This window comes from Motacilla alba, chromosome 27 (assembly GCF_015832195.1).
Source record: "Motacilla alba alba isolate MOTALB_02 chromosome 27, Motacilla_alba_V1.0_pri, whole genome shotgun sequence".
Lineage (NCBI taxonomy): Eukaryota > Metazoa > Chordata > Aves > Passeriformes > Motacillidae > Motacilla > Motacilla alba.
This window is the reverse complement of record NC_052042.1, coordinates 3725738-3753560: the sequence shown is the minus strand read 5'-3', so window position 1 is coordinate 3753560 and position 27823 is coordinate 3725738. Positions and strand designations below refer to the sequence as shown.

The window sequence follows — 27823 nt, the reverse complement described above, 5'->3', positions numbered from 1 at the left end:
CGCGGCCGCAGGAGCGGGCGTGGCTCGGGCGCCAGCACGCCCCGCCCCCTCAGCTCGCTGGAAGCGCGGCGGCGCCCGCTGTGGAGCCCTAACGGAGCTTTAACCGCCCGTTAGCCGGCGGTGCGCCGGGGCGGGCTCGACAGCGAGCCGGTGGCTTTACAGCGCAGCGCGGCGGAGCGGGAGAGCGGCGGGAGGCCGGGCCGGCGGGGCGGCGGCGCCGCCATGGAGCTTTGTTGCGGGCCGGGCGCTAGGGGGCGCTGTCCCCGCCCCGCGCCCCGATAAAGTTGGCCGGGAAGGCGCCGCCGCCGGCCGCGCGAGTTCGCGGCTCTCGCGAGAGGAGGAGCGCGCGCCCCCGCCCATCTCCGAGAGGACTCGCGGACGAGGAGGACTCGCGCCGGAGCGCAGGGAGGGGCGGTGGCAGCGTTATCGCGAGAGTTGCGGGCGGGTCTCGCGAGAGTTGGCGGTGCCCCCGGACGGCGCCGCTCCGGTTCGGGCAGAGCGCGGGGGCCGGGCCGGGGGCGGCGGCGGCTCCGGGGCCCTTCGGCCGGGGATCCGCGCCCAGGCCCCGCCACCGCCGCTGAGGCCGCGGGCAGCGCTCCGGGCCCGGGCCCCGCCTTCCCGGGGCGCCCCCGCGGCCGCGCTGCCCGCCGGGCCTGGGCCCCTCGGATGAGGCGGTGAGGCCGCGGCGCTTCCCCCTCCCCTCCCGGGCCCTTCCCCCCTCCCCTCCCCGTCCCTCCCGCCTCCTCCGGGGCCTCGGGCCCCGCTCCCCATGTAGGAGGGAGGACCGAGGCCGGGGTGGATGGTGCGAGGGGCGGGCGCGGAGGGAGTTTGAAGTTCGGGGCTTTCGCGGAGTCCCCCCCTCGCCGTTCCCGAGCGCAGCGGGGGAGGAATGCCAAATCCGGAGAGACATGGGGGCAAGAAGGACGGCGGCGGGGGGGCCTCGCAGCCGGGCGGCGGGAGCTCCAACAGCAAGGAGAGGCACCGGGCGGGCTCCAGGCACAAGAGGCACAAGTCCAGGCACTCCAAGGAGTCCCCGCTGGCGGCGCAGGAAGCGGCGGCGCCCCTGGGAGCGGTGATCAAGCCGCTGGTGGAGTACGATGACATCAGCTCGGACTCGGACACCTTCTCGGACGATGTGGCCCTCAAGCTGGACAGGAGGGACAACGAGGAGAGGAGGGCGGAGAGGAGCGAGAGGGCCCAGAAGCACCGGCACCACCAGCACAAGCGGCTCCGCGAGCTGATGAAGAGCAAACAGGCGGAGAAAGACAGGAAGTTGGAAAAGAGCCTGGATGCTTCCAGCAGGTCCGCCAAGGAGAGGATATCGGGATCCTCCAAGAGGCTCCTGGAGAGCGAGGAGCACCCCAAGGCGCTCTCCTCCAAGAGCAGCAACAAGGAATCGCGCTCAGCCAAAGCGCACAAGGAGAAATCCAGGAAGGAGCGGGAGCTCAAGTCCAGCCACAAAGAGCGCAGCAAAAGCCATCGCAAGAGGGATGCTCCCAAAAGTTACAAAACCATCGACAGCCCGAAGAGGAAATCCAGGAGCCCTCACAGGAAATGGTCGGACAGCCCCAAACTGGACGACAGCCCCTCGGGAGCCTCCTACGTGCAGGAGTACGACCTCAGCCCGCCCCGCTCGCACACCTCCAGCACCTACGATCCCTACAGGAAGAGCCCCGGCGGCTCCTCACGCCGCCAGTCCCTCAGCCCACCCTACAAGGAGCCCGTGGGCTACCAGTCCAACGCCCGCTCGCCCAGCCCCTACAGCCGGCGGCAGCGATCCGTGAGCCCCTACGGCCGGAGGCGCTCGTCCAGCTACGAGCGGGGCAGCGGCTCCTACAGCGGGAGATCCCCGAGCCCCTACAGCCGCCGCCGCTCCAGCAGCCCCTTCGCCTGCAAGCGCTCCGTGAGCCGGAGCCCCATCGCCAGGTGCGTGTGCTGGGGCTGGGGGGGGCTTGGGATGGAGCTGGGGGCTGGGGGGGGCTTGGGATGGAGCTGGAGAGGGCTCGGCATGGGGCTGGGAGTATGGATGCCTTGGCATGGGGCTGAGGAGGGCTTGGGATGGAGCTGGGAGTATGGAGGGAGTTGCTGGGAAGATGGGGGAAGGCTGTTCAGGAGGGTTTGGAGTGATAGGATAAAGAAGGGATGGGTTCAGGTTGAAGGAGGGTGGGATATTAGGAAAAAAATCTTCCCTGTGAGGGTGCTAAGGGCCTGGCACAGTTGTGGATGCCTCATCCCTGGAGTTGTCCAGGGTTGGACAGGGCTTGGAGCAAGTGGAAGGCGTTCCTGCCCATGGGATGGTCTTGAGGGGCCCTTCCAACCCAAACTGTTCCACGATTCCGTGATTCCTTTCCTCCTCACTGATGCCCAGTTTGGCTGTGGAGGAGTTGCTTTGGTCGGGGCCTTGGCAGTTCCCTTGGAAATGGAGCTGCCACTTTGGGAAACGCCTCTGTGTGTGGCAGGAGGCAGCGTCCATGTTGGCTCCGGGCAGGGAGGGAGGCTGGAGCAGCTCTGGGATTAAGTTACACCCACCTCTGGAGTGGCCCCTGCGTGGGGAGGCTCCCTGAGCAGGATTTAAGGCTCTTACCTGGCCGTGGGGAGTGTTTTCACCTGTTTCTGGAAGCCTTTATCTGTTCACTGCCTGTGGGAACATGATCTTGCTTTCCAGGGGGGCTCCTTTGGGCTGGGTTTTGCTCTTTCTGAACTGTCTTGTCTTTTCTTTCCCCTTGGATTAGAGACAACCATGTGCAAACTCCATCTCTCAGCCTAAACTTTCTTTTCTCAGCACTAGAATTTCTTCCCTTCCTTTCTGAGATCTGGACAGTCTGGAAGGATGAGGAGCAACCAGCTGGATTTTGGCTTGCCTCTAATTTTCTCTCTTTTCCCCTTTCACTCAGTAACCTTGTTCCAGAAGGAAACAATTCTTTCAAGGTAGCTGTGTGTGTTTCATTTCAGGTGTCCATTAATCATCCTGTGACACAGTCTAACGTTGATCTTTTCTTTCTCCAGCCCTGGCTTACATTCAGTGAGTTTCCAGCTGTCTCCATGGATGCTGTGGAGCTTTGCTTGGAGCTCCATGGCAATTCAGATGTGACCTGGAATGTAATGGCCATAGGAATGCTCTGCTCCCTGCTTGCTGTGCCTCATCCTCCAGCTCAGCACTTCCCAAAGCACTCGGGCCTTTTGGGATTTGGTCTTTGTTACCACAACTCCGAGCTTCAGGCGTGCTGTCTTCCATGGAGAACTTGCCTTTGTCCTTGCTGGCAGTTCTGTGTTGGTTTCAACCCCCTGGAAGCTCTGACGTAAAATCTCTGTATTCCACTGTGACTTTACAGTGAAAATCTCCTCCAGGCTGCTCCTCCTCTGGCCTGTTTTCTCTGTGTACACCTGGGAGCTTCTCTGGGGTAGGCCTGGATGGTTTTCTCCTCCTTCCCTTCCGTCCTTTGTGCCCGGTGGTGCTGCTCTGACCCGTTATTCGCTCACCCTTCGGAAGAGTGAGGCTGCAGCCAGTTCACTGGTACAGCTCTGAGCTGTGCCACCGGGTCAGCGGCCAGCCCTGAGCAGGGAGAAGCCATTGGCAGCTGCAGAGCTGTCCTGAGAGTTTTATTCCCAGAAAAACCTCTCTGTGAGTGGCTGGCTGCTTCTGCGTTGAGAAACCCAGCAGTTACATTTTCCTGACTTATGGCAACACCTTCAGAGCACTTTGTGCTTCTTCCCTAAACTTTCAGAGCTGCTTTCTAAGGATATCTTTGACTAAATGCTGGACCCCAAACCAGATGAGTTCCAAAGGTTACTCACTGTTTACATTCAGCTTGTACCCAACTCTCTGAACCTCTGGCTTGATAACTTACTCCTCTCTCTTTCCTGGGCAGATAACTCACTGACTGTGGGGAGGTATTCCATTCTCTTTGGAAAACACCTGCCTGCAGTGACTGTAGCAAAGGCACAGAGGGAATTTCACCTGTTTGCCGCGTGTCAGGTGAACTCTGAGTCGTAATTCGTGTGTTAGTTTTGCTTTGTGGAGCTCCCAGGCTGTGAGGTGAGACTGGAGGGAGGAGAACTCTGGGTCAGGTGTGTCCAGGGGGCACAGGGGGGCTCTCCTGAGGGAGAGGGAGGGCAGAGCCTTCCTCACCTTGACGAGCTGCAGATGAGTATGAAAGGAAGCAGCTGACTTTGAGCAGTGACTGATCCCTTCTGTGCTTCCTGTGGAGGGGCAGGAACATTTTTTTGGGAGAGAAAACCTCTTTAAGTGGCACACTCAGGCAGGGAACACCTGACCCTATCTTGTGTTCCTCAGGCTTTTCTGGGACACTCCATTATTCCCACTGACTGACAACATGGGTTTGTTTTTTTTTTAATGAATTCTGTGTTTTCTTTCATCTCCGTGTCCAAAACCCATCATTAGGGAGCTGCACCCCTGTGCTGATTGGAGAAAATCCAGAGTTGTTTTGCATTTCCAGTGGCTGTGGGAAACAGCTCACTTCCCACCGAGGAGGAAACAAGGATTTGGTCAGTAGGAAAAGGGAAAATAACAGATGTGCTTTGCCATTCTGTGTGGCAGCTGTTGTCACTGCAGCTCCAACCAGGAGATGGAATTCCAGAGCCCCTCAGCTTGCTGGAGGTGGGATCTGCTGAGGTGAAAGGTTGCTGGGCATTCAAAAATAAGAATTAAAGCTTGTTTCCTGAGAAATTGGAGCAGTCAGGCTTCCCTGATGGTATTTTCTGCTTTATCCTTAACTCTGTGTTGTTAGAGCAGGTTAAATACTGAAATGTAGGTGATTTTGGGTGGGTGATATGGAATTACATGGATGTTAACCTTGGGGCCATCTCAGCATGGAAGGTTCTAGCATTCCCCTCGTCCCAATCTTCTGCTTGTGTGACTTGAATAAATCTCATAGTGCTTTTTAATTTGGATTTTTAGATGAAGCCATCATTTCTTTGTTAATTCACAGCTGTCATGGTTTGGTATCTTTCATTTCTGTTTTCCAGTTCTGGAGGGGGCAGCAGGGTGGGTTTTCATCCCAGAGCTTTTTTATCCAGAAGGAGGAAGGAATGTGGGGCTGAATTCCCCTCACCCATCCTGGATAACCTTGACAAAGCAACTAAGGTGTGCAATGTGACACCGAGGCTTAACAAATCAAGGGAGAAAGAGTTAAAAATGCTGTTGAGTGGCTGCAGGTAAAGCCACAAAAAATCATTCCAGAGGATAGAAATAGTTTCCTTCCAAAAGCAAAACCTGCCTGTGCATCTTCTGCTCTTTATTGCCTGGGTTTTTTTTTGAGGTGTGCAGTGATAAAAGGCCCCTCGGCAGGTGCTGGGTTGGAATTTTGGGGGCTGTTGATGCTCTGAGGATGGGAGGTGAGCTTTGCTGTAGGTGGAGCTGGGAGAAGCTGGATGTGGAGCCTTTCTGGGGTCTCACAAAGCAGCTGTGAGCCCCAGCCTGGAAAACAGCAGTAACTTGTGTGGGAATTACTGTGAGTGAAGAGAAAAAGGGTTGAGGGGTGCCTGTGGAGTGAGGAGGACTGGGTGGATTTATTCCTGGTGGAACAGGAATGAATAGATATTTGTGTGGATATTAGATTTGTGGATATTTGCTGCTGGAAGGTCAGGTAGTCATTCCAGCCTGGGAATGGACCCTGTGAGAGGGTCTGAGCATTCCAGACTTCCCCACCTCACCTGTCCTGCTGCAGGCAGGTGTCCCTGGTGGCTCTTTCTAAATTAACACCATAAAGAAGGTAAAATTGGACTTTTGGAGAAGTTTACTTTGGATTTGGCGAGTGCTGGATTAAATTCTGGTGGGGGTGGGCAGGCCCTGGCACAGGTTATCCAGAGGAGCTGTGGCTGCCCCTGGATCCCTGGCAGTGTCCCAGGCCAGGCTGGACAGGGCTTGGAGCAGCCTGGGACAGTGGAAGCTGTCCCTGCCCATGGCAGGAGTGGCACTGGATGAGCTTTGAGGTCTCTTCCTACCCAAACCCTTCCACGATTCCATGAATTGGAGGAACTCTTGGGGGGTCTCATGGGGCAGGATGGAAGACAGGCAGCAGGAGAAGGGGCACTGCAGCATCCTGGCTGAATTGCAGTAGGGAATGTTAACCCCAAAACTTTGTGGTTGCAGTCAGTGACATCCCACAGCATTCATTAGGAATGTTTTCCATAACTTGGAGCTGCTGGAAAAGTAACTGCTGTCCCAGCTCGTGGTGCCAGACAAACTGCAGCCCAGCCTGTCAGCTCACTGAGCAGAAACCTGGGAAAAAGAGGTGATCCTGAGGCAGCATTCCCATGGCACACTGTGTGAGGAGGGAAACTGCTGTGGGACTGCAGACCCTGCTTTTTTCTCCTTCTGGTTGTATATTTATTTTGCAGGTCTAAAGGTAAGGACTTCCCTCCAGCCCCGCTGTTCTTTGACCACTGTCAGCACGAGCCTTGGGGTGATACTTCCAAGTGGGAGAGAGGAATTCTGATCCTTGGGGTAGGGAAGGACCCCCACACCCCGTGGGGAGACCCTTCACCTCCCACACTCACAGCTGCCCCTCCTGCAAGGCGCTGCTGGTGTTGGAATTTCCTGTTCCCCGACTTCTGCAGTTTATTTTCCAAATGTTGATTGTCTTGGGATAATACTGATTGATGTTGGTAATTATGTTCTGAGTGTGGTTACAAGGGAGCCAGGGGCCCCTGTGTTTGAACTGCTGCTATGAAATGTGTTTAATAACTGCTGAGGGACTGTTTTGAGGGAATTCTGTGTTTTCCAAATTAGATGTGTCCTGAGTGGAGTGTTGAGTCTCTTAGAGTATTTGAACTCGGAATTTTTGGGTGTCCCGTTGGCATCAGAGTCCACCACACCATTAAAGCCTCCTGCCTCATCCTGCCCAATCCTTGTTCCTCCTAGAGTGGAGGAGACAGTTCTGGCTTATCAGGAATTTGATACAAGCACTGGAAGTACCAGTTTCCACTTCCATTTTGGTGTTTATCTGGTTTGCCCATCAGTTTCCCCTCTCTCCTGAGCAGGTTCATGTGGGGAGAGCCCTGATGGTGTGGGGTGTTTCCTGCCTTGCTTCTCTCCCAGCACAGATTTTCTCTGATTATTTCTGCACACACGCCTGATTTAGAGCCCATTCTTTGTACAGGAAGACCTTGACCAATAGAGTTAAAATTCCTGGGGTTTATTTTCCTTTCTTCCACGATCACACCATGCAAATTTGAGTTCTGACAGCAGTAAAAGAACCAGGGGGGTGAAAGGAGCTTGAAGCGCCCGATTTCCTGAGGCAGCATTCCAGTCTTGTTTTATCCATGGTTTCCTTTAACGTTGCACGTAATTCCAGTGAAATATTCCTGAGCTGCCAGCTCATCCTCTTGACTGGAGTCTCCTGTTGGGTGTGTGAGCTGTGATCTCCTCTTCCCCTTGGGGCTTGTCCAGCCTCGATCCTTCCCTTCTCTTCCCGGTGTGCCGGCAGGGTGGGTGATGATGATGATGATGATATAAAACTGCTCCTGATTGACTCAGAAACTCCTTTCAGCAGCTCCAGCTTCTTCTGCCAGGTGTTGTGGCCTCTCTGAGCTGAGCAATAACTCATTCAGCTCTTGGTGAGCAGCTCAGAGGGTGAGAGAGGCTCCGTTTCCTTTCTCTCCCCAGGAAATCCGTGAAGTCGCGGAGCCGCAGCCCTGGCTACTCGAGGCACTCATCTCACAGCAAGAAGCAGAGGTCTGGCTCCCGCAGTCGCCATTCCAGCATCTCCCCCAGCAGGCTCCCCCTCAACTCCAGCCTGGGAGCAGAGCTCAGCAGGAAGAAGAAGGAGCGAGCGGCCGCGGCGGCCGCCGCAGCCAAGGTGGACGGGAAGGAGGCGAAAGGCTCCCCCGTTTTCTTGGCTAGGAAGGAGAACAGCTTGGCTGAGCTGAAGGAGGCTGGGACAGAGTCTAAAAAAGTCACCAAAACTGTTAAATCTGAGAAAGCTCCGGACACGGACTCGGTTAATTTACCGTACAGCAACGCAGAGCCTAAAGCCCCTGCGGAGACAACGAAATCCAAGGCAGAGGAGAACTCGGAGAGGAAACACCCTGTTCCACTTAGGGATTCCAAACCCACGGGAACAAAAGACTCGAAGCCTGTAGCAGTGGTAGAGGACCTGGTATCTCCAAAGGAGACGGACGCAGCGGAGAAGGAGATTCCACCCCCCCTCCCCACCATCAAATCCCCTCCTCCACCTCTGCCCACCACCACCCCTCCGCCTCCCACGCCGCCGCTGCCGCCGCTGCCTCCGTCACCCGCCGTCCCGCCGCTGCCTCCAGCCCCGGTGACTCCCGTTCAGCTCCCTCCTTCAGCCCCAACGTCTTTGCCATCTTCTTCCCACCCAAGGACGTCTACTTTATCCTCTCAGGTGAACTCCCAGTCCTCTGTGCAGGTGGCTACAAAAACCCAAGTGTCTGTGACGGCTGCTATCCCACACCTGAAAACTTCCACCTTGCCTCCGCTTCCGCTCCCCCCTATTTTAGTTGGGGAAGATGACTTGGATAGGTAAGGTCACACCACAGCATCCCCTTTGCATTTAAGAGCAATAATTGAATAAAGAGGGAGGGTTTTTTTTTGGGGGGGGGTTGTTTTACAGTTATGAGCTTATCCTGCAGAGTAAAACTGTGGTGCTGGTTTAAAGGAGTCATCCCAGGGCTGTTCCAGGTTTGTGTGGAGGGTTTTTATGGTCTCGTGCAGGTTGTTGCCTCTTATCTCTGTGGGAAACAAGAGGTTTGGCTGCTGCTTTAGTGCTGCTTGGTAAAGGTTTCACATCACTCCTTGCTCGTGGTTATTACAGGGGTGGAACGTGGATCTGGGGTTTTGCCTCTCTTTGTGTTGGAGCCATTTGCACTCTTACTTTAAAATTACTTTTGTTTGTTTGTTTGCTTAATTCTTTAGAAACTTGTATTCAAGGAACAGGAAGAAGCTGAAAAATTCTTAACAGGAGCACAAACCAGAGCTTTTTCTGTTCCAGGTTCACCAGCCACACAGGCCATGCCCACATGTAAAACCAGCAGTGGTTTAACTTGAGTGTTGTCTTAATTCTTGAGTATTTGATGCAAGCAATTCATTGCTTGAAAAGTAGATATTATTTGTTTGAAAAGTTTAAAAATGAGTGAAACTGCACCTGCTTCAACTTTATTTCGTGATCATTTCTGTTCAAAACATGCAGCCTTGGCTCTGTCCTGTGATTGCAGCTCTGCCTGGGCTGGGGGTGCTTGTGGCTTCTCTGAAAACCCCACTCAGGGGGTTTCTTTTGGTGGGAAGGGAGGAACAGAATATCCAGAATGGAGTGGAGACAGAAAAAAAAAGACAAATAGTTGTTTTTTCTCTCCTTTTCTAGCTGTTAGTATGTTGCAATGCCATTAACTTCAGGTCATCAGTGATCTATATTTTTATTTAATCTGCTTAGCCTATAATTCCTAAAAATTCCTGTATCTTCCCAGCCATCACTAAAGATGTGCTGGGATTGGGGAGTAAAGCACATTTTCAGTGACCAGTGTGGTATCCCTGACTCGATACAGTCACCCTGTGGTGAAGTGTTACATGTTCTGAATGATTGGATTTATTCTCATGGCTGATTCTGGTATTGATGGCAGCCGGGGAAATGTTCCCACTGCCTCCACCCTAAAAGCGAGGCTGCTGTGTGTTTGCTGCCCTCCCTGTGTGATGGTGTTCAGTAAATATCACTGGGTTGAAATGTCTGTGCTGAGCAGGAGCTTTGAGCTGCCTGCTGATTTTCCCTGCTGCAGTATTCCCTCCTTTCCCAACCCCAGAAGTTATCCTGCAAATTTCTATTTTATTTTTTCAACCACTCACACCAAGAGCTCTGGTTTTTTTACCACCCAGGTGTGACTTAGCTCTGTAAAAGTGTTTTATCCCTGACCTCAGGGCTGGGGTGATGCTGGGGCTCGGTGAATGCCTCTGTGTGACTTTTTCCCAATAAAAGGATGGGAAATCCCACTTGTTTTGCAGAATCTGGTGGCAGTCCCACATAGCCCTGACTGTGCAGAATCTCACCCTTCACCAGTGGCCTTCATTTTTATGAGCAAAACTCTTTGAGCTGGACTTTTGTCCTTGCTGAGCCTGGGGAATGTTCCAGCCCCGAGCCTGTGGCAAATACAGGGTTGGAAATTCAGTTTTGAATTTGTTCAAGTGGAGATTCTCTAACCTCTCCAGAATCACCACCTCCTGTAACGCTTTTAGCCCTGGGTGGCTCGCCAGGAGAGGAGGAAAAGCTGTTTAGCAGGAATTGCTACAAATTGAATCCTGGTTTGATGCAGAGCTTGTGCAGCTTCCTGGGAACACAGCACTCACCTGGATGCTGAAATTCTGCTGGGTTTTTGGGGGTGCCATTCCTGCTGGGTTTTTGGGGGTGCCATTCCTGCTGGTTTTTGGGGGTGCCATTCCTGCTGGTTTTTGGGGGTGCCAATCTTGCCGGTTCAGAGGAGAGGAGCTCCAGGGAGCTTTTGTTGTGTTCTTGGTGTTTGTTCTTGCTTGGGCAGCTCTGAAGGCTCTGTTTGGCTTCCTCCCTCTGGTCACCAGCCCAGGTGTCCTGGGGGAACTGAGCTTAGAGGAACCAAGTGCTGGTATGCAAATAGAGAACTGAACAGCTAAAAGGCAAGAAAATGGGAATTTTTGGTAATTGAGAGCTGGTAATTGGTAATTTGGAACCTGGGCACTGCAGGTTCACTCTCCAGGCACACCTTCACCCTTCCCACCATGGTCTTACCAAGGAGTTGGTTTTAATTTTTTTAATTCCAGCCAAGGAGTTGGTTTTAATTCTGGACAAAGGCTGAGTCTTTTTGTGGTTTAGTGGTGAATGTGACAGTGTTCATGCTTGGACTTGATCTTTTCCAGCCTTAACAATTCCATGTGGTTCTCTGTGGATGTTTCAACATGATTATTCTGCTTTTAAGGATTTTGCTGTCAATGGGGGGAGAGTTTCAGCCCATCTATCTCTCCCATTTCTGGTGGTTTTTTGTCTTCCTCCTTCCTTAAGCAGATTCCACAAGAGATTGTCCTGCAGATTATTAGGCAGCGTCTAATAAAATAATTGGGAAAACGACCTACTTCCATCAGTTCATTTATTCCTGATGGTTCAAACACCAAATCTGCTCCCTGCCCTAAAAACAGGCCTGGGAAGGCTGTTTGGATCTCTGAATTTTTTCCTTTTTCTGCTGAAGCAGAGATTTGCTTGGGAGAATTCCTGACTACTCAAACCTAGGAATTCTCCTCTCTGAATATATGAAAGAGAAAGTAGGTTCTGCTCATGCCAGCCTAAACCAAACTCCTGATAATTGGTAATTGGATTGAAAAAAAATCAACTTTTGGTCAGTTAAAGCCACCTTTCAGTCCTTGCTAAGAGGTTAAAAGTTTCTCGTGGAGGAAGATTTAGCTCTGGCTCTGTATTTATAGTGGTCCTCACCAAGTCAAGCACTTAATTTCATGGTGATAAATGGAGTAAATAGAGGAAGTAAAGGTCAGAAAGTGGGTGCTGGCTGATCCCCTGAGCTGCCTCACAGGAAACTCTGAATTACTGGTACTGATTTGTGCAAATTGAGCAGGTTCTAGTGCAGACCCGTGTGTTCATCTCGTGATGTGTTCCACCCTGACGCTTTTCTCTCCTGGTGTATGAGCATTGTAAATTTAAACTGGTTTATTTGACATTTTAATGTGTTAATTTTGACACTTTAACCTCACATTGTCAACCAGAGCTGTTGTCCTGCAGTAGCTCTTGTTTTGTTGTTGCTGTTTGTTTAACTGGCTGTTGAGTCTGACTTTTGTGTTGTATTAACTTTTCGGAGTTTAGTCCAAAAGAGATTCTTCCTCCAAAACCTGTGAAGAAGGACAGAGAGCAGAGACCACGACACTTACTCACGGACCTCCCGCTCCCCCCAGAGCTCCCTGGGGGGGACCCATCTCCTCCTGACTCCCCAGAACCAAAGGCAGCCACACCACCTCAGCAACCCTTCAAAAAGAGACCAAAGTAAGGCTGACTTCTTATTTTCATTTATTTATCTTTGAGTCTTTTAAATCCTTGGGACTAGTTTGAGAGGTTTTTATTGAGGGAAGTGAGATAGGGGAGAAAACAAGTTCCTATTTCTGTGTTATTCAGTGTAATGGCTGTTTCCTGTGGTTGTTTCACATTTGGACCCTCAGCTAAAGGCAGCTTGCCCCATTGATTTGAGAATTAATGGTAGAAGGTTCTGTTGTGTGTCACATCCAATCTTCAGCCACATCTACCCCAAAAGCTCTTTTCTCTTTGATTTAGCCAGAAGAAACCTCTGGCTGAGCATCTCTGTATAATAATTTCTTGTTGCTTTCAAAAGTTGGTTCTTCCAAATGGGGATTTGGATTCCTCACTGGCCCAGGGTGCTCAGAGCAGCTGTGGCTGCTCCTGGATCCCTGGAAGTGTCGAAGGCCAGGCTGGACAGTGCTTGGGACAGTGAAATTGGTGTCCCTGCCCATGACTGGATCATATTTAACATCCAAACCATTCTGGGATTCCACATTCAAGGCATAGAGAACTTTCCACTATAACAAATCTAAGCAGATATTGAGGGAGCAAAATCCCCTGATATTTTGTACAATGTTTTAAATAAAAACCAAACATCCTGCATAATATCCCAGACATTGATTTTTGCCCTGCTGTAGTGTGATGATGCCATCCAGGATAATATTTTTGTATTGGGTGCAGTTGGGATTTTACACCAAAAATCCATTAAAATGACCATTCCAATTCTGGGAGCGCGCCACCGACATGCCTGAGCCTTGCTGTTGGATTTTGGGGATTAACCCAGTTGAGCAGGTGGTTTTTTTTGTGGGATGGCACTGAGCTGGAGCCCTGGGGTGTGTGACAGAGCTGTTCCCTCGTGCAGAATCTGTTGTCCTCGCTACGGGGAGAGGAGGCAGACGGAGAGCGACTGGGGCAAGCGCTGCGTGGACAAGTTCGACATCATCGGCATCATCGGAGAGGGGACCTACGGGCAGGTCTACAAAGCCAAGGACAAGGACACGGGTGAGCGTGCCTCCACTCAGTTCCACTCTGTGGCTGTGCTCAGCTCCCTGCCAGTGCTGCTGCACGGTGACAAATTCCTGCAGGCTCAGAAGTGGCTGCAGCGCTTCCGTCGGGGGTTTTCTGACAGGGGCGGGAGAGCAGCAGCTCTGGAATCTTTAGTGTAGTGCCCGGGTTCCTGCTCTGCTGATGACATGCTGTGCCCCGGGGTGTGGTTTGATGCCTGGTCAGAAGGTTGTGGTGGCCACGGGTGTCAGCTGAACCCCTGCTTTTTAAATGGTCAGATTTTATTGTGGCACAGCTTGGGAAATTCCAGGGTAAACTTCTGTTCCCCCTTTGTGGTGGAGCAGTGTTGGATTAAACCCTTTTCTGACCCACAGATGGGCCAACTGAGAGGTGTTTTAAAAACTTTTATTGTATTTTCAGTCTCATGAGAAGGGTGAGACAGTACAGATGTTACAATTCACACCATCACAATCAGAATCCAACTGTTTCTTAATTACAACATACTATAAGTGTTTCTTGGTTTATCAGCTTTTACCACACCGTACTGCAAATATCTTAAAGCCAATCATCTAAAATGACTCTTCACAGTGCATCTCTCATGGTTCTATTTCTCCAGAGTATCTGGTGTTATTTATAAGGCCTCCACAAATCCATTTCTCACAGAGCAGGTTAGGAAAAGCTCAGGTGTCAGGTGAGAGCTCCTCGCAGAGCGATTGAACTCCAGTCAGCAGGGAGCTCCTTTGGTGGGCATTTTCCCTGCTTGGAGCTGCTCCCAACTTCCCTGGGGATGCAGCTGAGCGGGCTGTGACCCTGCTGTGCCCTCAGGTGAGCTGGTGGCTCTGAAGAAGGTGCGCCTGGACAATGAGAAGGAAGGATTCCCCATCACGGCCATCCGCGAGATCAAAATCCTGCGGCAGCTCATCCACCGCAGCGTGGTCAACATGAAGGAGATCGTCACGGACAAACAAGATGCACTGGATTTCAAGAAGGACAAAGGTACGCTTGGCTGCAGGGGTGGTTTCTGTTCACCACAGATGTGCTGCAGCTCCTTGGCGCAGAGTTAAACTGAGCTCTGGGGTGGGTTTGTTTCTTTGTGTTCCTCCTGCGGTTGCAGCCAGGTCGGGTCTCGCTCTGGCCTCGCCTCAAAGGACGGGTTCCAGTTGGAGTGAGGTGATCAAAGGATGGTTACATTCCTGCAGAGTCACAGGAGAGCAGTCTTAAAAAAAAAAGCCTTTACAGGGTCGCTTTTAATACTGATTAGTGGCAACAAACTTACTAGTAGTGTGAAAAGTCCTTTGTCCTCAGTCACCGTGGAAAAAGAGAGTTTTAACATCCCACTGGCTCTTGGTTGGGACCTTCCCTTCCAGGAGAGAGAAGGGAACGGCCCAAACAGAAGTTCAAACCATGCATGGTAATCCTTCAACAAACTCTTGTAAGAAAATAACCAAAGCATGAAGGTAAATGTGGCCAGAGCTTCAGAGGAATTTATTTTGAGTGTTATTTAATTTCAGATCTCAGCTTGGTGGGGCTGCTTTGTTATTTTGGGGCTTTTTTACCCCTTGAGGGAAAAAGACACCCAGTAAGTCCAAAACAGCAGAGGACTGTTAAAAAAAAAAACAATTTCAGCAGAGTTGTGTGCCACAAAGACTCTTTCAACAATTTAATCTCCTTTCATTCCTCCTTTTTTTGTGTGTCTCCTTTTATTTTCAACCATTTCTCTGTTTATTATCCCAGGTGCCTTTTACCTTGTGTTTGAGTACATGGACCATGACCTAATGGGGCTGCTAGAATCTGGCTTGGTACATTTCTCAGAGGACCATATCAAGTCTTTCATGAAACAGTTAATGGAGGGCCTGGATTACTGTCACAAAAAGAATTTCCTTCATCGAGACATCAAGTGCTCCAACATCTTACTGAACAACAGGTAACCAGCTGTACAACAATCTTGTCCATAATTACGACCAAATGTCTCAATATCCACCTAAAAAAATTCTCATTGGCCTGCTGGGAAGGGTTTGTGATGCAGATGACACTGAATTATTAGTGGATTTTTTTTTTTTTGTTTGTTTGTTTTTAACTTTGAAGCTTAAGTGGTGAACTAAGCCTGGCATATCCAGCAGTAATTCCTGCAAATGTGGCTTTGTGAGGCTTTGCTGCTGCTTGGAGGGCTTTCCTCACCTTTCAAGTGGGGTTTAAGTTGGAGTTGGGTCCCTGACAGCTCAGTACAATCCATAATTCTGTGTTTTAACTGTGATTTAAACCAGGGGCTGGTTTTTTTTTTCTCTTTCAGTGGGCAGATCAAACTTGCAGATTTTGGGCTCGCCCGACTCTACAGCTCGGAGGAGAGGTGAGAAAGGGGAAAGGGTTTATCTGGGTGGGGTGAGCTTCTTTCTCCTTAGTTCTCCACACAATCCCTCACTTGGAAGTCCTGACAAATCATTTCCAGTGGTATCATCCAGCTCCAGCTGTTGGACAGATACACTCCTGGCTGGTGTTAAAAACTTTTCATTACAAGAGCAGCTCAGAAGGGCTCAAAACTTCTTCTCTGCTTGCTTTGACCTACCCTGGAGTGGGTTTTGCTCCAAGCTCAGTCACCATTCAGTGATGGCAGCCTGCTGAGGGTCAGGGATTTTCACTCTTGGGTGCCTACAACAAGTCCTGATTCCTGTAAAATCCATGCTAACTCAGAAGTGCAGACACTTGAAACCCCCCTGCTGCCACCAACAGGTGTAAGCGCAGCTGGGAAGTAAAATCAAGCAGTTTTCAGGATTCCGTGGCTCTTGGGATGGGTTTTTATTTGTGTTTTTTTGCTTTGCAGCCGTCCCTACACCAACAAAGTCATCACGTTGTGGTACCGACCCCCAGAACTGCTGCTCGGGGAGGAGCGGTACACCCCTGCCATTGATGTGTGGAGCTGTGGGTGAGTCCTGCTGCCTTCCCTGCCTCTGCTGCCAGCTCCTGAGCACTCCCAGGCCAGCTGCTCCTTGATCCAGCCAGTTCCCACAGCTGGATCTGTCCCAGCCATGCAGGGTGTTAGGATGAGGCAGGAATGTTTCACAGTGCTGTGCTGTGAGGGACAGGGGTGTGTCCCCTCATTAAAACCCCTTAATAAAAACTCTTAGAATGAGGTTTTCCTTGGGTTTGACGTGAGAAAGGGTAAAGAACTGAATTTTCACTGTTTAAAATGCAAACCAACCTGATATTGATGTACCCTTGAGATCAAGAGGGGTGACACATTTGCCCTGTGCTGCTCACTCTTTCAGTGTGTTCTTTTTAGAGAATTTATCTCTAAACTCTTGAAATTGCAGTTTGCCGCTATGGTTTTTTTTCAGCTAAAACATTTTAAGTAGATATTTCAGGAAGTTTCAGTAGTATAGAAGGCCTGGGGAACAAGAGTCTGGGCAGTTCAGCCACAAAGGTTGGAACATTTTTCCAAGTGATTCAGAAGCAAAGACTGCAGGATTCACCAGCAGAACCAAGGGTGGATTCCCCAAGTGTGCACTGCCCACTGGCATGTTCCAGCTAAACTTCATCAGGGTTTTAGAACACAAAGAGAGGTTGGGAAAACCAGTAATTAATCATAATTACTGACTGGGAGGCTCAGTTCCTGTTGCACGTGCAGGGGTTATTCCCATTCCAGCCAGGTGCCTGCATCCCCCAGCTGCTTCTGGCACTGATTCCTGCTGGCTGAAGGAGACATGTTGAGGGCTGCAGGAGTCAGAGGTGCTCCCTCTGTCCTCTCTTTCCCTCCCAGCTGTACAAGAGCTCTGTGTGCACAAATCCAGCTCCTCTGCTGGCCCTGACAGCCACAGACAGCTGAAAGTGGAAAACCCAAACAAAAGCTGAACCTGGAGGAAATGACAGCTCTGGGGCTCCTTTCTCTTGTCACGTTGACACATCCTCCTTTCCCTGCAAAGAGTTAACGTGTCAGGGGCTTCCTGCACGGAGCAGCCACTTGCAGGAGGTGATTCCCAGGAGCCCAGGGCTGGGGACTCTGTACACACAGGTCACTTTGTCACTACAAGCCCTGATGCAAATCACCCTCCTCGGGCGAAGCACAAACGCTGCCGTGTTCAGACGCTCGTCCCCGGGGTTTGCTGTCGTGACCTCTTGCTTTTCCTCCTTCCAGCTGTATCCTCGGGGAACTGTTTACAAAGAAGCCTATTTTTCAAGCCAATCTGGAACTGGCTCAGCTTGAATTAATCAGGTAAAGCTTTGCACACTCATGTCTGCGAGGGGAGGTGCTGCAGGAGCTGCTGGTGCACACAGGCAGTGAGTTAGAGGAGCTCTTGTTCTCTAACCTGCCTGGAAAACAGGGCCAGGAATGCCTGGGAATGCAAATGGGAATAGTCAGGTGTCCACACCTACACCAGGTGTGTGGTTGTTGATTTATGTAGCCTCAGTAACCCTTGCTGTTTGCTGAGTCCAAAAATCACCATCCTGAATTACTGCTCACAATGAAAGCTTTAATCCTGGAAGGGTTTGGGGTGGAAGGGACCTTAAATCCCATCCAGTGCCACCCCTGCCATGGCAGGGACACCTTCCCCCATCCCAGGGAGCTCCAAACCCTGTCCAACCTGGCCTTGGACACCTCCAGGGGTATCAAGTCCATGCCTTCTCTGGACAACCTCTGCCAGAGCCTCACTGCCCTTATTGTAAAAATACAAAAATTTAGTGAGTTTGGAATGTTTAAAGTAAGAAACATTAAGCTTTTAAAATTTGTAGTAAGAAAAATAAAATGTCACTGTTTTGAATGGTTTATAAACTCCAGCTCAACATTTTCCTCTTCCTGACACCTCCTTTTTCAACACCTCATCTGAGCTGTGCCCAGCCCTGGGTTCTTCCTGCAGCAGGTTGCTTAGAAAGGGGTTCCCTGGGCTTGGTGGCTCTGCTCCTCCTGGCTGAACCTCGAGTGCTGTGTCCAGTTCTGATCCCCCAGTTTAGGAGGGGCTGGAGCGTATCCAGAGGAGGCCATGAGGCTGGTGAGGGGTCTGGAGCACAAGCCCTGTGAGGAGGCACTGAGGGAGCTGGGGGTGCTCAGAGAAAAGGAGACTCAGGGCTGCCCTCATCGCTCTCACAGCTCCTGGAAGGTGCCTGTGCTCAGCTGGGGCTGGGCTCTGTCTCCAGGCACTGACAGAACCACAGGACACAGCCTCGAGCTGCACCAAGGGAAATTTAGGTTGGAGAGCAGGAAAAGGTTTTTTACCGAAAGGTGATGAAGTTCTGGAATGTTCTGCTCAGGGAGGTGATGGAGTCACCATCCCTGGGGGTGTTGAACAAAGCCTGGATGTGGCTCTGGTGCCAGGGTTTGAGGGGTTGGGGCTGGGCTGGACTCGATGATCTTGGAGGTCTCTTCCAGCCTGGCCATTCTGTTCTGTTCTCGGTGCTCACACCATCCCCACAAGGTCATTTCCTCTGCAGTGGTCACCAGGGACACCAGGACACGAGGACACAGCCTCCAGCTGTGCCAGGGCGAGTTTAGGCTGGGCATGAGGAAAAATCCTTCACAGAAAGAGGGACTGGGCACTGGAATGTGCTGCCAGGGAGGTGGGCACCAGCCTTGGAGGTGTTTGAACAAGGCTGGATTGGCCAGGGTTTATTGAGGTGTTGGGGCTGGGTTGGACTCAGTGATGTTGAAGGTCTCTTCCAACCGTGTGATTCTGTGAATTCTGGAATTCTGTGAGTCCCACGTGGCTGACTGTGCTTCCCTGCTCCCCAGCCGGCTCTGTGGGAGCCCCTGCCCAGCTGTGTGGCCAGATGTCATCAAGCTGCCCTACTTCAACACTATGAAGCCCAAGAAGCAATACCGGCGGCGCCTGCGCGAGGAGTTCTCCTTGTGAGTCGGGCTGGGCTCCTCATCCACCTCCAGAGAGGTTCCCTGGGGCTGGGGGCTGCTCTCCTGGAAGTGTGGCATCTTCTAGGGCAGGGTCTGGCCGTGGGATAATCTTGTGGGAGTTGTGGTAGAGGTGCTGCTCATAAATGGCAAAATATGGAGTGGAAATATCCTGGGATCTCCTCAGCTGGAGGAGACCCACAGGGATCATCCAGTGCAGCTCCTGGCCCTGCTCAGACATCCCAAAAAGTCCCTGAGAGCGTTGTCCAAACCCTCCTGGAGCTCTGGCAGCCTCAGGACCATGCCCATTCCCTGGGGAGCTGTTCCAGTGCTTGAGCACCCTCTGGGGGGAAAAACCTTTCCCAAAACCCAGCCTGAACCTCCCAGGCCCAGCTCCAGGCACTCCCCACAGCTGGTGCCTGCCCTGCTGGTGCCTTTGAGCTGCTGCTTCACGAGCAGTGACCTCTGGCTGTGTGGATTCCCCTTAGGCCTGAGGTGTCCTCCTGCCACTGAGCTTTTCCACGCGTTTTCCATGACCTCATCCACGTTTCCCACTCTCCCCACAGCATTCCCTCCTCTGCCCTGGACCTGCTGGACCACATGCTGACGCTGGACCCTGGCAAGCGCTGCACAGCAGAGCAGGCCCTGCACAGTGACTTCCTGAAGGACGTTGACCTCAGCAAAATGGCACCTCCAGAGTAAGTCCCAGCTGCCATCCCCCTCTGTGAGCTTTGGGATGGAGACATGGTGTTCTTTTCAGTCAAAATTAGGATTTCTGGGCTCTTCTTTGGACTCTGCCCTTGTATTTGGTCGTGTGGTTGTGCAAATGGCTTTTCCTGTGCTGTTGGTTTTCGGCCTGATGGCAGGCTGGGTTTGTAAAGCCCAGTTTAATGTTTGTGAGGTGCTCTAAAGCTCTGCTGGAAGATGTGCAGGAGTAGATGTAGCCCTGTCTGTGCCATGGAGAACTGCTCAGGCCTAATTAAGGCTGTGTGTTAATTGACAGAGTGGAGCAGTGTCACTCAGTTTTCTCCCACTCCAATCGAGCAGGTGATAAAACTGTGACTGGTTTGTGTGAAAATGCAGCCACAGCTCTGGAGATCCCCGTTTCCCTCACTGTTTCTCAAGGAAGGGCCTTTCCTAACACTCCCAGACTCCCAGAGCTTGGTGCACCCCCTGGTTTTGTGTGGCCTGCAGTGAGATCCCGCAGGTTCAGGGATCAGATCCCAGTGCAGAGTAAATGATTTTTACACTGCCTTTGCTGCCTTTAGAACCTGCCCCTTCCTGTGGTGGCCTGGCTGCAGTCAGGGATCATGGAATCCCAGGATGGTTTGTTTGGAAGGGACCTTAAAACTCATCCAGTGCCACCCCTACCGTGGGCAGGGACATCTTTCACTGTCCCAGGCCTTGGACACTTCCCAGCTTCTCTGAAAAATCCATTCCAGCCCTTCAGCACCCTCACAGGGAGGAATTTCTTCCCAAAATCCCTTCCTGAGTCCATTTCTCCATCTGTAAAAGTGGAACAACATTACATGGGTCTACAGAGCTGCATCCTGCATGGTTTAGGTGGAAAGGGACCTTAAATCCCACTCAGTGCCACCCCTGCCATGGGCAGGGACACCTCCCACCATCCCAGGCTGGCTCCAAACCCCATCCAAGCTGCCCTTGGCCACTTCCAGCCATCCAGGGGGGCAACCACAGCTTCTCTGGGCAACACTGAGGGCTTCCTGTGGGCTTGGATGATTCCTTTGGTTTCCCTGCCATGTTTTTCCCTCTCTTGCAGCCTCCCCCACTGGCAGGATTGCCACGAGCTGTGGAGCAAGAAGCGCCGGCGGCAGCGGCAGAGCGGGGTGGCCGTGGAGGAGCCTCCGGTATCAAAAGTTTCTCGGAAAGAAACTACCTCTGTTACAAGCACAGACACTGTGAAAAACAACAGCAGCAGTCCTGTGCCCCCCCAGCCTGCCCCGCTCAAAGCAGAGCCTGGTGCTGCAGATGCAGTAGGTCAGTGCCCACCTGGGTGTGGAAAAGGCTTCCAGGGCGTTCCCTCCCTGGCTGCGGGGAGGTTTGGGTCTGATTTTTTTAGTCAGTCTGGTTCTTTCACCTCTAATTCTGCAGAAAGGGCATTCCAGGCTCTTCTTGTCCTCGTTTCTTTTATTTTTTTTTCCTCCTCTCTCTGCTGTGAAGACGCAGAAGGTTCTGTCTGGTCTTCAGAAGTCACTGATGAGCTGACTGTGAATTTGTTCTGAGCTGTGTTATTAGTTCTGAAAGAGGCTGAGTGATGAAAGGAGTCGTTGAGTCACTTCAGCCAGTGGAGAAACAAATCATAAAATCATAGGCTGGAAGGTGGAGCAACGTCCAGGGTGTGCAAATGAGCTGAAATTTGATCTTGTTGATAAATTGGATGAAGATTAGGGGTGGGAAGTGTCAGGTTGGTGGGCAGAAATGAACATTATTGCACTTTGCTGCAGAAAAGGTCATCCAGACTGGCAGGACCTGGACCTGTGCACTGTTCCAAGCAGTGACCAACCCCCCTGTGCCCAGAAAATAGTTGGAGGGGAGGAATGTGGATTTCCACAGAGCTGCCCTGATTGTTCTGTAGAAGCCTTACAAAAACCCAGATATGGGCTAAGGCTTCCTTTGTGTCCAATGCTGTGCTGACAAGTAACGAGGAAGACAGTTCTTGCTCCAGGGAATGCACAATCCATGTGTTCAGTGAAACATGGCAGATGGACAAAAGGTGGTGCTTGGATTAACAAACAGCTGGGAAAAGAATGTCCCGTTCTCCATTGCCTACCAGCAAGAGAAGCTCCATTTTAAGCTGCTTGAAACCAAAGCCTTGCACCCTTATTCCCAAAAAGTTCCAGCGTCACCGTCAGTGTGAAGGGACACCCTTGTCACTTGTGATTGGGCTGCCAAGGGAGGTGATGCCACTCCCAGGATGTATTTTAGGATAACCTGGATCCTTGCAGGTCAGGACAGAGTCCTGTGATCCCAGGCCAGCTCCCAGCAAGGAATTGCCTTCTGCTTGACCTAATTCCTTGTGCTGTGTCAGGGAACACGCCCTTCCTGCATCCCAAAGAGCAGCTCAGCTCCGTCCTGGGGCACCTTCCCCATGCAGGAGGGAGTGATTTGGGTCTGTGGGGTCCTCAGGAGGGGCCAAGCTGTTATTGGGGGCTCGGGGCTTCTACTGCCATCCTCATCCATTGCCCCCTCACCCCCCCAGCATAGCCTGCTATCCCTGGGCTGCCCAAAGCCGGGAATGGGGCAGTGAGGCTTGGCCGAGCTGATTGTGAGCAGCAGCCGGGCGTGCTGTGCTGCTGGGGAGGGCTGGGGGCAGAGCAGCAGCGGCTCCGTGGGTGCAGTGTGTGTGCAGTACCACGGGGTGCTGCTGCCGTGCCGCCGGAGCCCGGCACCGCATCCCGAAACCCTCCCGGAGCATCCCTGCCTTCCCCCAGCCTGGGGGCACAAACAAGGGCTGGGCGAGTGCTGCGGGATGTGGGGAGGGGGTCCGCAGTGCTGTGGGATGTGGGGAGGGGTCCGCAGTGCTGCGGGATGTGGGTTTTGGCTGTGGGATATGGAGGAGGAATGTTCCTGGCTGTGGGATGTAGAAAAGGGGCATTCAGTGCTGCGGGATGTGGAGACAGGATGTTCCTTGCCGTGTGACGTGGAGAAGGGATGTTCCTGGCTGTGGGACGTGGAAAAGGGGTGTTCAGTGCTTTGGGACATGGGAAAAGGATATTCCTGGCTGTGGGACATGCAGAAGGGGTGTTCATTGCTGGGGGATGTGGATCATGGCTGTGGGATGTGGGGAGCAGGTGCTCCTGGCTATGGGATATGGGGAAGGGATGCTGACAGATGTGGATCTAGGACGTGGAGAAGGGGAGTTCCTGGCTAGGGCATGTGAAGAAGGGGTGTTTGTTGCTGTGGGATGTAGATCATGGCTCTGGGATGTGGGGAAGTGATGTTCCTTGCTGTGGGACATGGGAAACAGCTGTTCCTGGCTGTGGAATTAGGATCATGGCTCTGGGATGTGGTTAAGGGTTGTTCCTGGCTGTGGGGTGTGGAGAAGGGCTGTTCCTGGCTCTGGGGGATGTGGAAGGGCTGTTCCTTGCTGTGGGGTGTGGATCATGGCTCTGGGACGTGAGTGAGGGCTGTTCCTGGCTGTGGGACCTGGATAAGGGCTGTTCCGGGCTGTGGGATATGGATCATGGCTCTGGGATGTGGGTAGGATTTGTTCATTGCTGTAGGGTGTGGGACGTGGCTCTGGGACGTGGGTAAGGGCTGTTCCTGGCTGTGGGACGTGGGTACGGGCTGTTCCTGGCTGTGGGACATGGGTGAGGGCTGTTCATTACCACCTGCAATACCAAAATCCCAACCCTCACCTCCCCGCTGGCGCTCCCCGTGTGTCCCGCAGGCCTGGGCGACATCACCCAGCAGCTGAACCAGAGCGAGCTGGCCGTGCTCCTGAACCTGCTGCAGAGCCAGACCGACCTGAGCGTGCCCCAGATGGCCCAGCTGCTCAACGTGCACTCCAACCCCGAGATGCAGCAGCAGCTGGAGGCTCTCAACCAGTCCATCACGGCCCTGACCGAGGCCACGGCGCAGCACCACGAGCCCCCGGCGGCGGCGGAAGCCGCGGAGGAGCCGCCCGCGGAGGTGCAGGAGGAGCAGCAGACTCCGGAGGCAGCCAGCGCTCAGGGAGACATGCAGAACGTGCTGGCCGTTCTGCTGAGTCAGCTGATGAAGAGCCAGGAGCCTGGGATAACCCTGGAGGAGAGCAACGGGGAGAAGAGCAGCGAGCAGCGGGCGGCCAGGAAAAGCCCGACGAGGCATCCCGAGGAGAGCACAGGTAAATGATGGACAGCACGCCTGGGTGGGAGCAGTGGGAGCATCCCAGAGAGTGCTGCTGGTTGAGCTGCAGCTGGGAACGAGAGCTTGGAGTGTTGGCAGAGAGGCAGCGGGGCAGTGGATGGGAGGAGGGAAGGGGGTGGGACGTGGCTGGACATCAGGAGGAAAGACCCTGACCCCCCTCCCTGCGGTAAGTGCTGGACTGCTCAGGAGGTTGAACAGCTGTAAACAGGCAAATATTACCCCAAAATGAGTGCTCCAGTGTGAGTGAAGGTGAATTGGAGGTTTTGGGGTTTGCCCAAAAATGCAAGGGAAGTTTGGAGGGTCAGTTCTTCCTCAAAGCCCCCAGCAATCAGTTTGCACATCCAGGGAGGTTTTTTGCACAGGATGCTGCTGCACCTCTGCATTTTTTCCCAGCTCTTTTTCACCATCCCCTCCCTGCCCTCTTAAAAATAAATAAATAAATAACTAAACCTGCAGAGATTTTAAAGAGCTGAAATAGTGGTGAGTGCTGAAGGGAGGGATAGTGGCAGCTGTGTGGGTAAAACCTGAGCATCCACCAGTGCCTGGTTCTACCTGGAGCTGATTTTTGAGCCCTGAAACTCAGCAGCTCCTGAAGCTGAACCAAACTGCTGCTTCTTAGAGTGAGACTTTAAAACCCCCTGCTTGTGTCAGTGAGCTCTCGGATTTCCTTTCCAAAGGTGAGTGTAAATGTCTCCATGTCTTTTTTTTTTTTTTTTTTTTTTTTTTTTTTTTGTTTCTGTTGATTTTTTGAATTTATTAGCAACAGCCTGTGACGACCTCACCAAATTGTAGAAGCGCCTCCTGAGTATGTCTCAGACTCTCCGGGGAGCCTGTTTTGGCCCGATCCCACCTCCTGCAATGTAGCTGAACGTGCTGTGTTCTCGTGCCTTCAACACCCGCCCACCACGAGCCAGTTGTGATCGTGCTTTTTTTTTTTTTCTTTTTTTTTTTCTCCTCCTTTTTTTTTTTGTTGTTGTTGCCCTAGTCCTGGAAGATAACTAGGTTACTGTAGAGCAGATGGAATTCGATGCCGTTGTTCTCTGTTGATAATTCTTTGGAATGATTTGCTGTCCCCCAGATCAGCTTGGCTTTACAAATTTTACCTGAAGATTTGTTTTTGGGGTTGTTTTGTTTTTTTTTTTCCTCCCGTTGTTGGTTTATTTTTCTGGATTTCGATACAATCTAGTTTTCAAAGTGGACTGACGGATACGGGTGGAGGGGTGGTCCTGGAAGACTACTGGTTTTCACAATAAAGTTTGACCTTTTTAATAACCAGTTTTGCCAATGATTTGAGGATCTGATTCCAACAAGGTGTCCGTGGGCTCTGCCATCGCCAGTAATTCCTTCCCCCGTGGGCGAGGGAGAGGAGGCAGCTCAGGTGTGTTGCTCCAGAAGGAGGCAGGGCTGGTTTTGGGAGTGGAGCAGGTCGTGTCCCCTCCCTGCCGTGGTGTCACCCGCCGTGGTGTCACCCGCAGCTGCGGCAGTGCCTCGGGGGAGGGTCGGTGCTCTGCTCCCTCTCCCACCTCCCAGCCCGGCCCCTTTGTGCTTCCTCGGCCTCACAGGCTGGGACAGAGCAGGGGGGGCTGGGGCTGACCCAGAAACGAATCCTGATTCGGGAGGAAATCAGGGGTGAAGGGGCAGGGGGGAGCAAGCAGAAGGATTTCTCGTGCTCAGGCCAGTCTGTGCTCTCCTGCAGATATTCTGGGGGCGAGCTCGTTTTGGACTCTGTTGGCAAGGTCGGGCAGCAGGGCTGGGGTGGGAGGGATGGGGCAGCACCGGGTGCCCCGCTGCCCTCGGGGTGCCGAGGGGGCACCCAGGAGCTGGCACCCGTGTGCTGGGCTGGGGTTCGTGTCCGAGGCAGCGCCTCCCGGCCTCGCTGAGCCGCAGCCGGGCGGTGCCGCGTCCCTGGGGCAGGCTCCACATCTGCCTCCTGCTCGGGATTAGCCTTTGATCCGGCAGCGGGAATTCCCTGCGCGGGTGCCCAGGTGTTAGGACAGCTGTTGCCGGCGAGTTGGGTGCGCGGGGCCGGGGCGAAAGCCTTAATGAACATTGTTAATGAGCGTTGATCTCCCAGCCAGCGTTCAAACTCTTCCCTCCGCCTCTTGCCAGAGCATCCCAGAGCAGGCGGCCTCGGCGGGGATTGGTTTGATTTGCTTAGAAATGTCTTTGTGTCTGTTTGAAACGGTGTTTAAAAGAAGTCACCCTTCCACAGCGTGTCCTCCTGGCATTGTCCCACCAGAGAAGAGACCCCCCGAACCCCCCGGACCGCCGCCGCCTCCTCCCGTGCCCGAAGGGGATCTCTCCGGAGCAGCCCAGGAGTTGAACCCGGCCGTGACGGCTGCGCTGCTCCAGCTCCTTTCCCAGCCGGACCCGGAGCCACCGGCCCCGCCAGCCCCGGACTACGGCCGCTCGCAGCCCGCCAGGACTTACAGCACCGACAGCTCCGAGGGGGGATTCCCCGCCGAGGAGCTCAACCCGGCCCAGACGCTGCTAGAACCTTCTGCCCAACCCCTGGGGAAAAGCAGGACCTTCTTGGGCTCCGTGAGCCACCTCGGGGAGAGCAGCAGCTACCAGGGCACGGGCTCGGTGCAGTTCCCGGGGGACCAGGACCTGCGCTTCGCCAGGGTCCCCGTGGGCATCCACTCGCTCGGGCAATCCTTCAGCAAATCCGAGGGGAGCAACAACAACGCGCTGGTACATCCAGAGGCCAAAATGCAGAGCTACGGCGAGCTGGGGCCGGGATCCGCCGGTTCCAGTGGGGCAGGAACAGGTCACGGCTGGGGTGCCCCAACCCAGGCGCCGTCTTCCTACGGGAAGACGTTCCGAGGGCCTGGCCGAGTGCCTCCGCGGGGGGGCCGGGGCCGGGGGGTTCCCTACTGAGATTCCTGGGATTCCCCCCTTGCCTCTCCTCCTTTAGCCACAGGACTTGATTTTTTTTTTTTTTTTTAATTTTAATTTTTTAATTTTTTTTTTTTTTTGGCCAGAGCAAGGTCTCGTCCGCATTTCAGCTGCTGCAGAGCTCCCTGGGCATCCCTCCCTCGCTCGGGAGCTGCCAGGGGCTCCCCGCTGGCCTCCCCTGCTTGGTTAGTGACAAAAATAATCCCAACCCCGCAGCAAACTGAGCCAGGAGAGGGGGGGGATTGATGGAAAAGTAGGAATGGAAGGAAGGAGGAATTGAAATAATGCTGTTTCCCCAAGCTGGGCACTGGAGTTTGCCAGTGGGTCAGGGAGGGCTGGGGAGAGGCTGCTCCCCAAAGCGGTTTTCTTTTTGTTGTTGTTGTTTTGTTTGTTTGTTTTCCCCATTTCCTTAAGGAAAAAAAAAAGAAAGAACAAATGAAAAGGGGAATTTATCGATGCAGAGGCACCTGGATGGGTTATCCCAGCAGTGGGGACCTGGGATGTGACACTGCTTGTGTTTGATTTATCTGATGTTGCTTTCTTCCCATAAAGCATCCAGTTTTCCCTCTGCTCCGGGGCCAGTCCTGTCCCCTGGGACAGCAGCCTTAGTACATTGATTTTTGGGAAGGGTCTCTGGGTGCTGGATCCCTCCTGCTGGAACATGGCAGGGGGAATTGTCTTTTTCTTTTTTTTTTTGTCTTTTGTTTTAATTTTTTTGTTTTGTTTTCAAGAGCCGAGGAGAACACCTCCCTGAAAAGCAGGGGATTTCTGCCATTTGTATCTTTCAGAATTTAAAAAAAAGGAAACAAAAATCCCAACATCTGGTGGGATTTGCCACCAGATGGGAGTGATTTGTCCCCGGAATCCTGGGCCAGTGCAGCCCATCCTGCCGAGGTCGGTCACATCTCAGCCCTTTGAGGTTTTCCAGGTGTTCCTGTGTCATTTCCACGGGCATATTTCTATTTTTGTTGTTGTCAAGGAAGTATTGACGATGGATTTTCTCCTCCCGCAGACCCTTGCGCTGTTCATTTCAATGAGACTTAAAAAGAGATGAATAAAACAAAGGTACCTATTTATCAGCTTTTTTTTATTTTCCTGGTAGGCCTTTCCTATGGAAAACATTTAATTTTAGAGCCAACAGTTCTGGAGTGTTAAAGGGGAGGGGAATTTTGGGGTGGGCCGAGAGACCTTCTTGCTA

General features: G+C 52.7%; 1 protein-coding gene across 2 annotated transcripts; it reads left to right on the top strand.

The window, feature by feature from the left end:
* The first annotated feature begins 36 nt into the window (after window positions 1–36).
* CDK12 (cyclin dependent kinase 12) lies at window positions 37–27699 on the top strand. Of its 2 annotated transcripts, none has more exons than XM_038162859.1 (14): window positions 37–1926; window positions 7628–8506; window positions 11814–11990; window positions 12883–13022; window positions 13851–14021; window positions 14760–14949; window positions 15316–15372; window positions 15844–15945; window positions 17155–17232; window positions 18745–18861; window positions 19425–19556; window positions 20639–20856; window positions 23270–23704; window positions 25940–27699. In XM_038162859.1, the coding sequence occupies exons 1-14, from the start codon at window positions 890–892 to the stop codon at window positions 26605–26607; spliced, it is 4401 nt and encodes a 1466-aa protein (XP_038018787.1). In that variant the 5' UTR covers window positions 37–889; the 3' UTR covers window positions 26608–27699. The 2 variants fall into 2 exon arrangements, with proteins under 2 accessions (XP_038018787.1, XP_038018788.1); XM_038162860.1 differs by lacking the exon at window positions 25940–27699 and adding an exon at window positions 24488–25002.
* The last annotated feature ends 124 nt before the right edge of the window (window positions 27700–27823 follow it).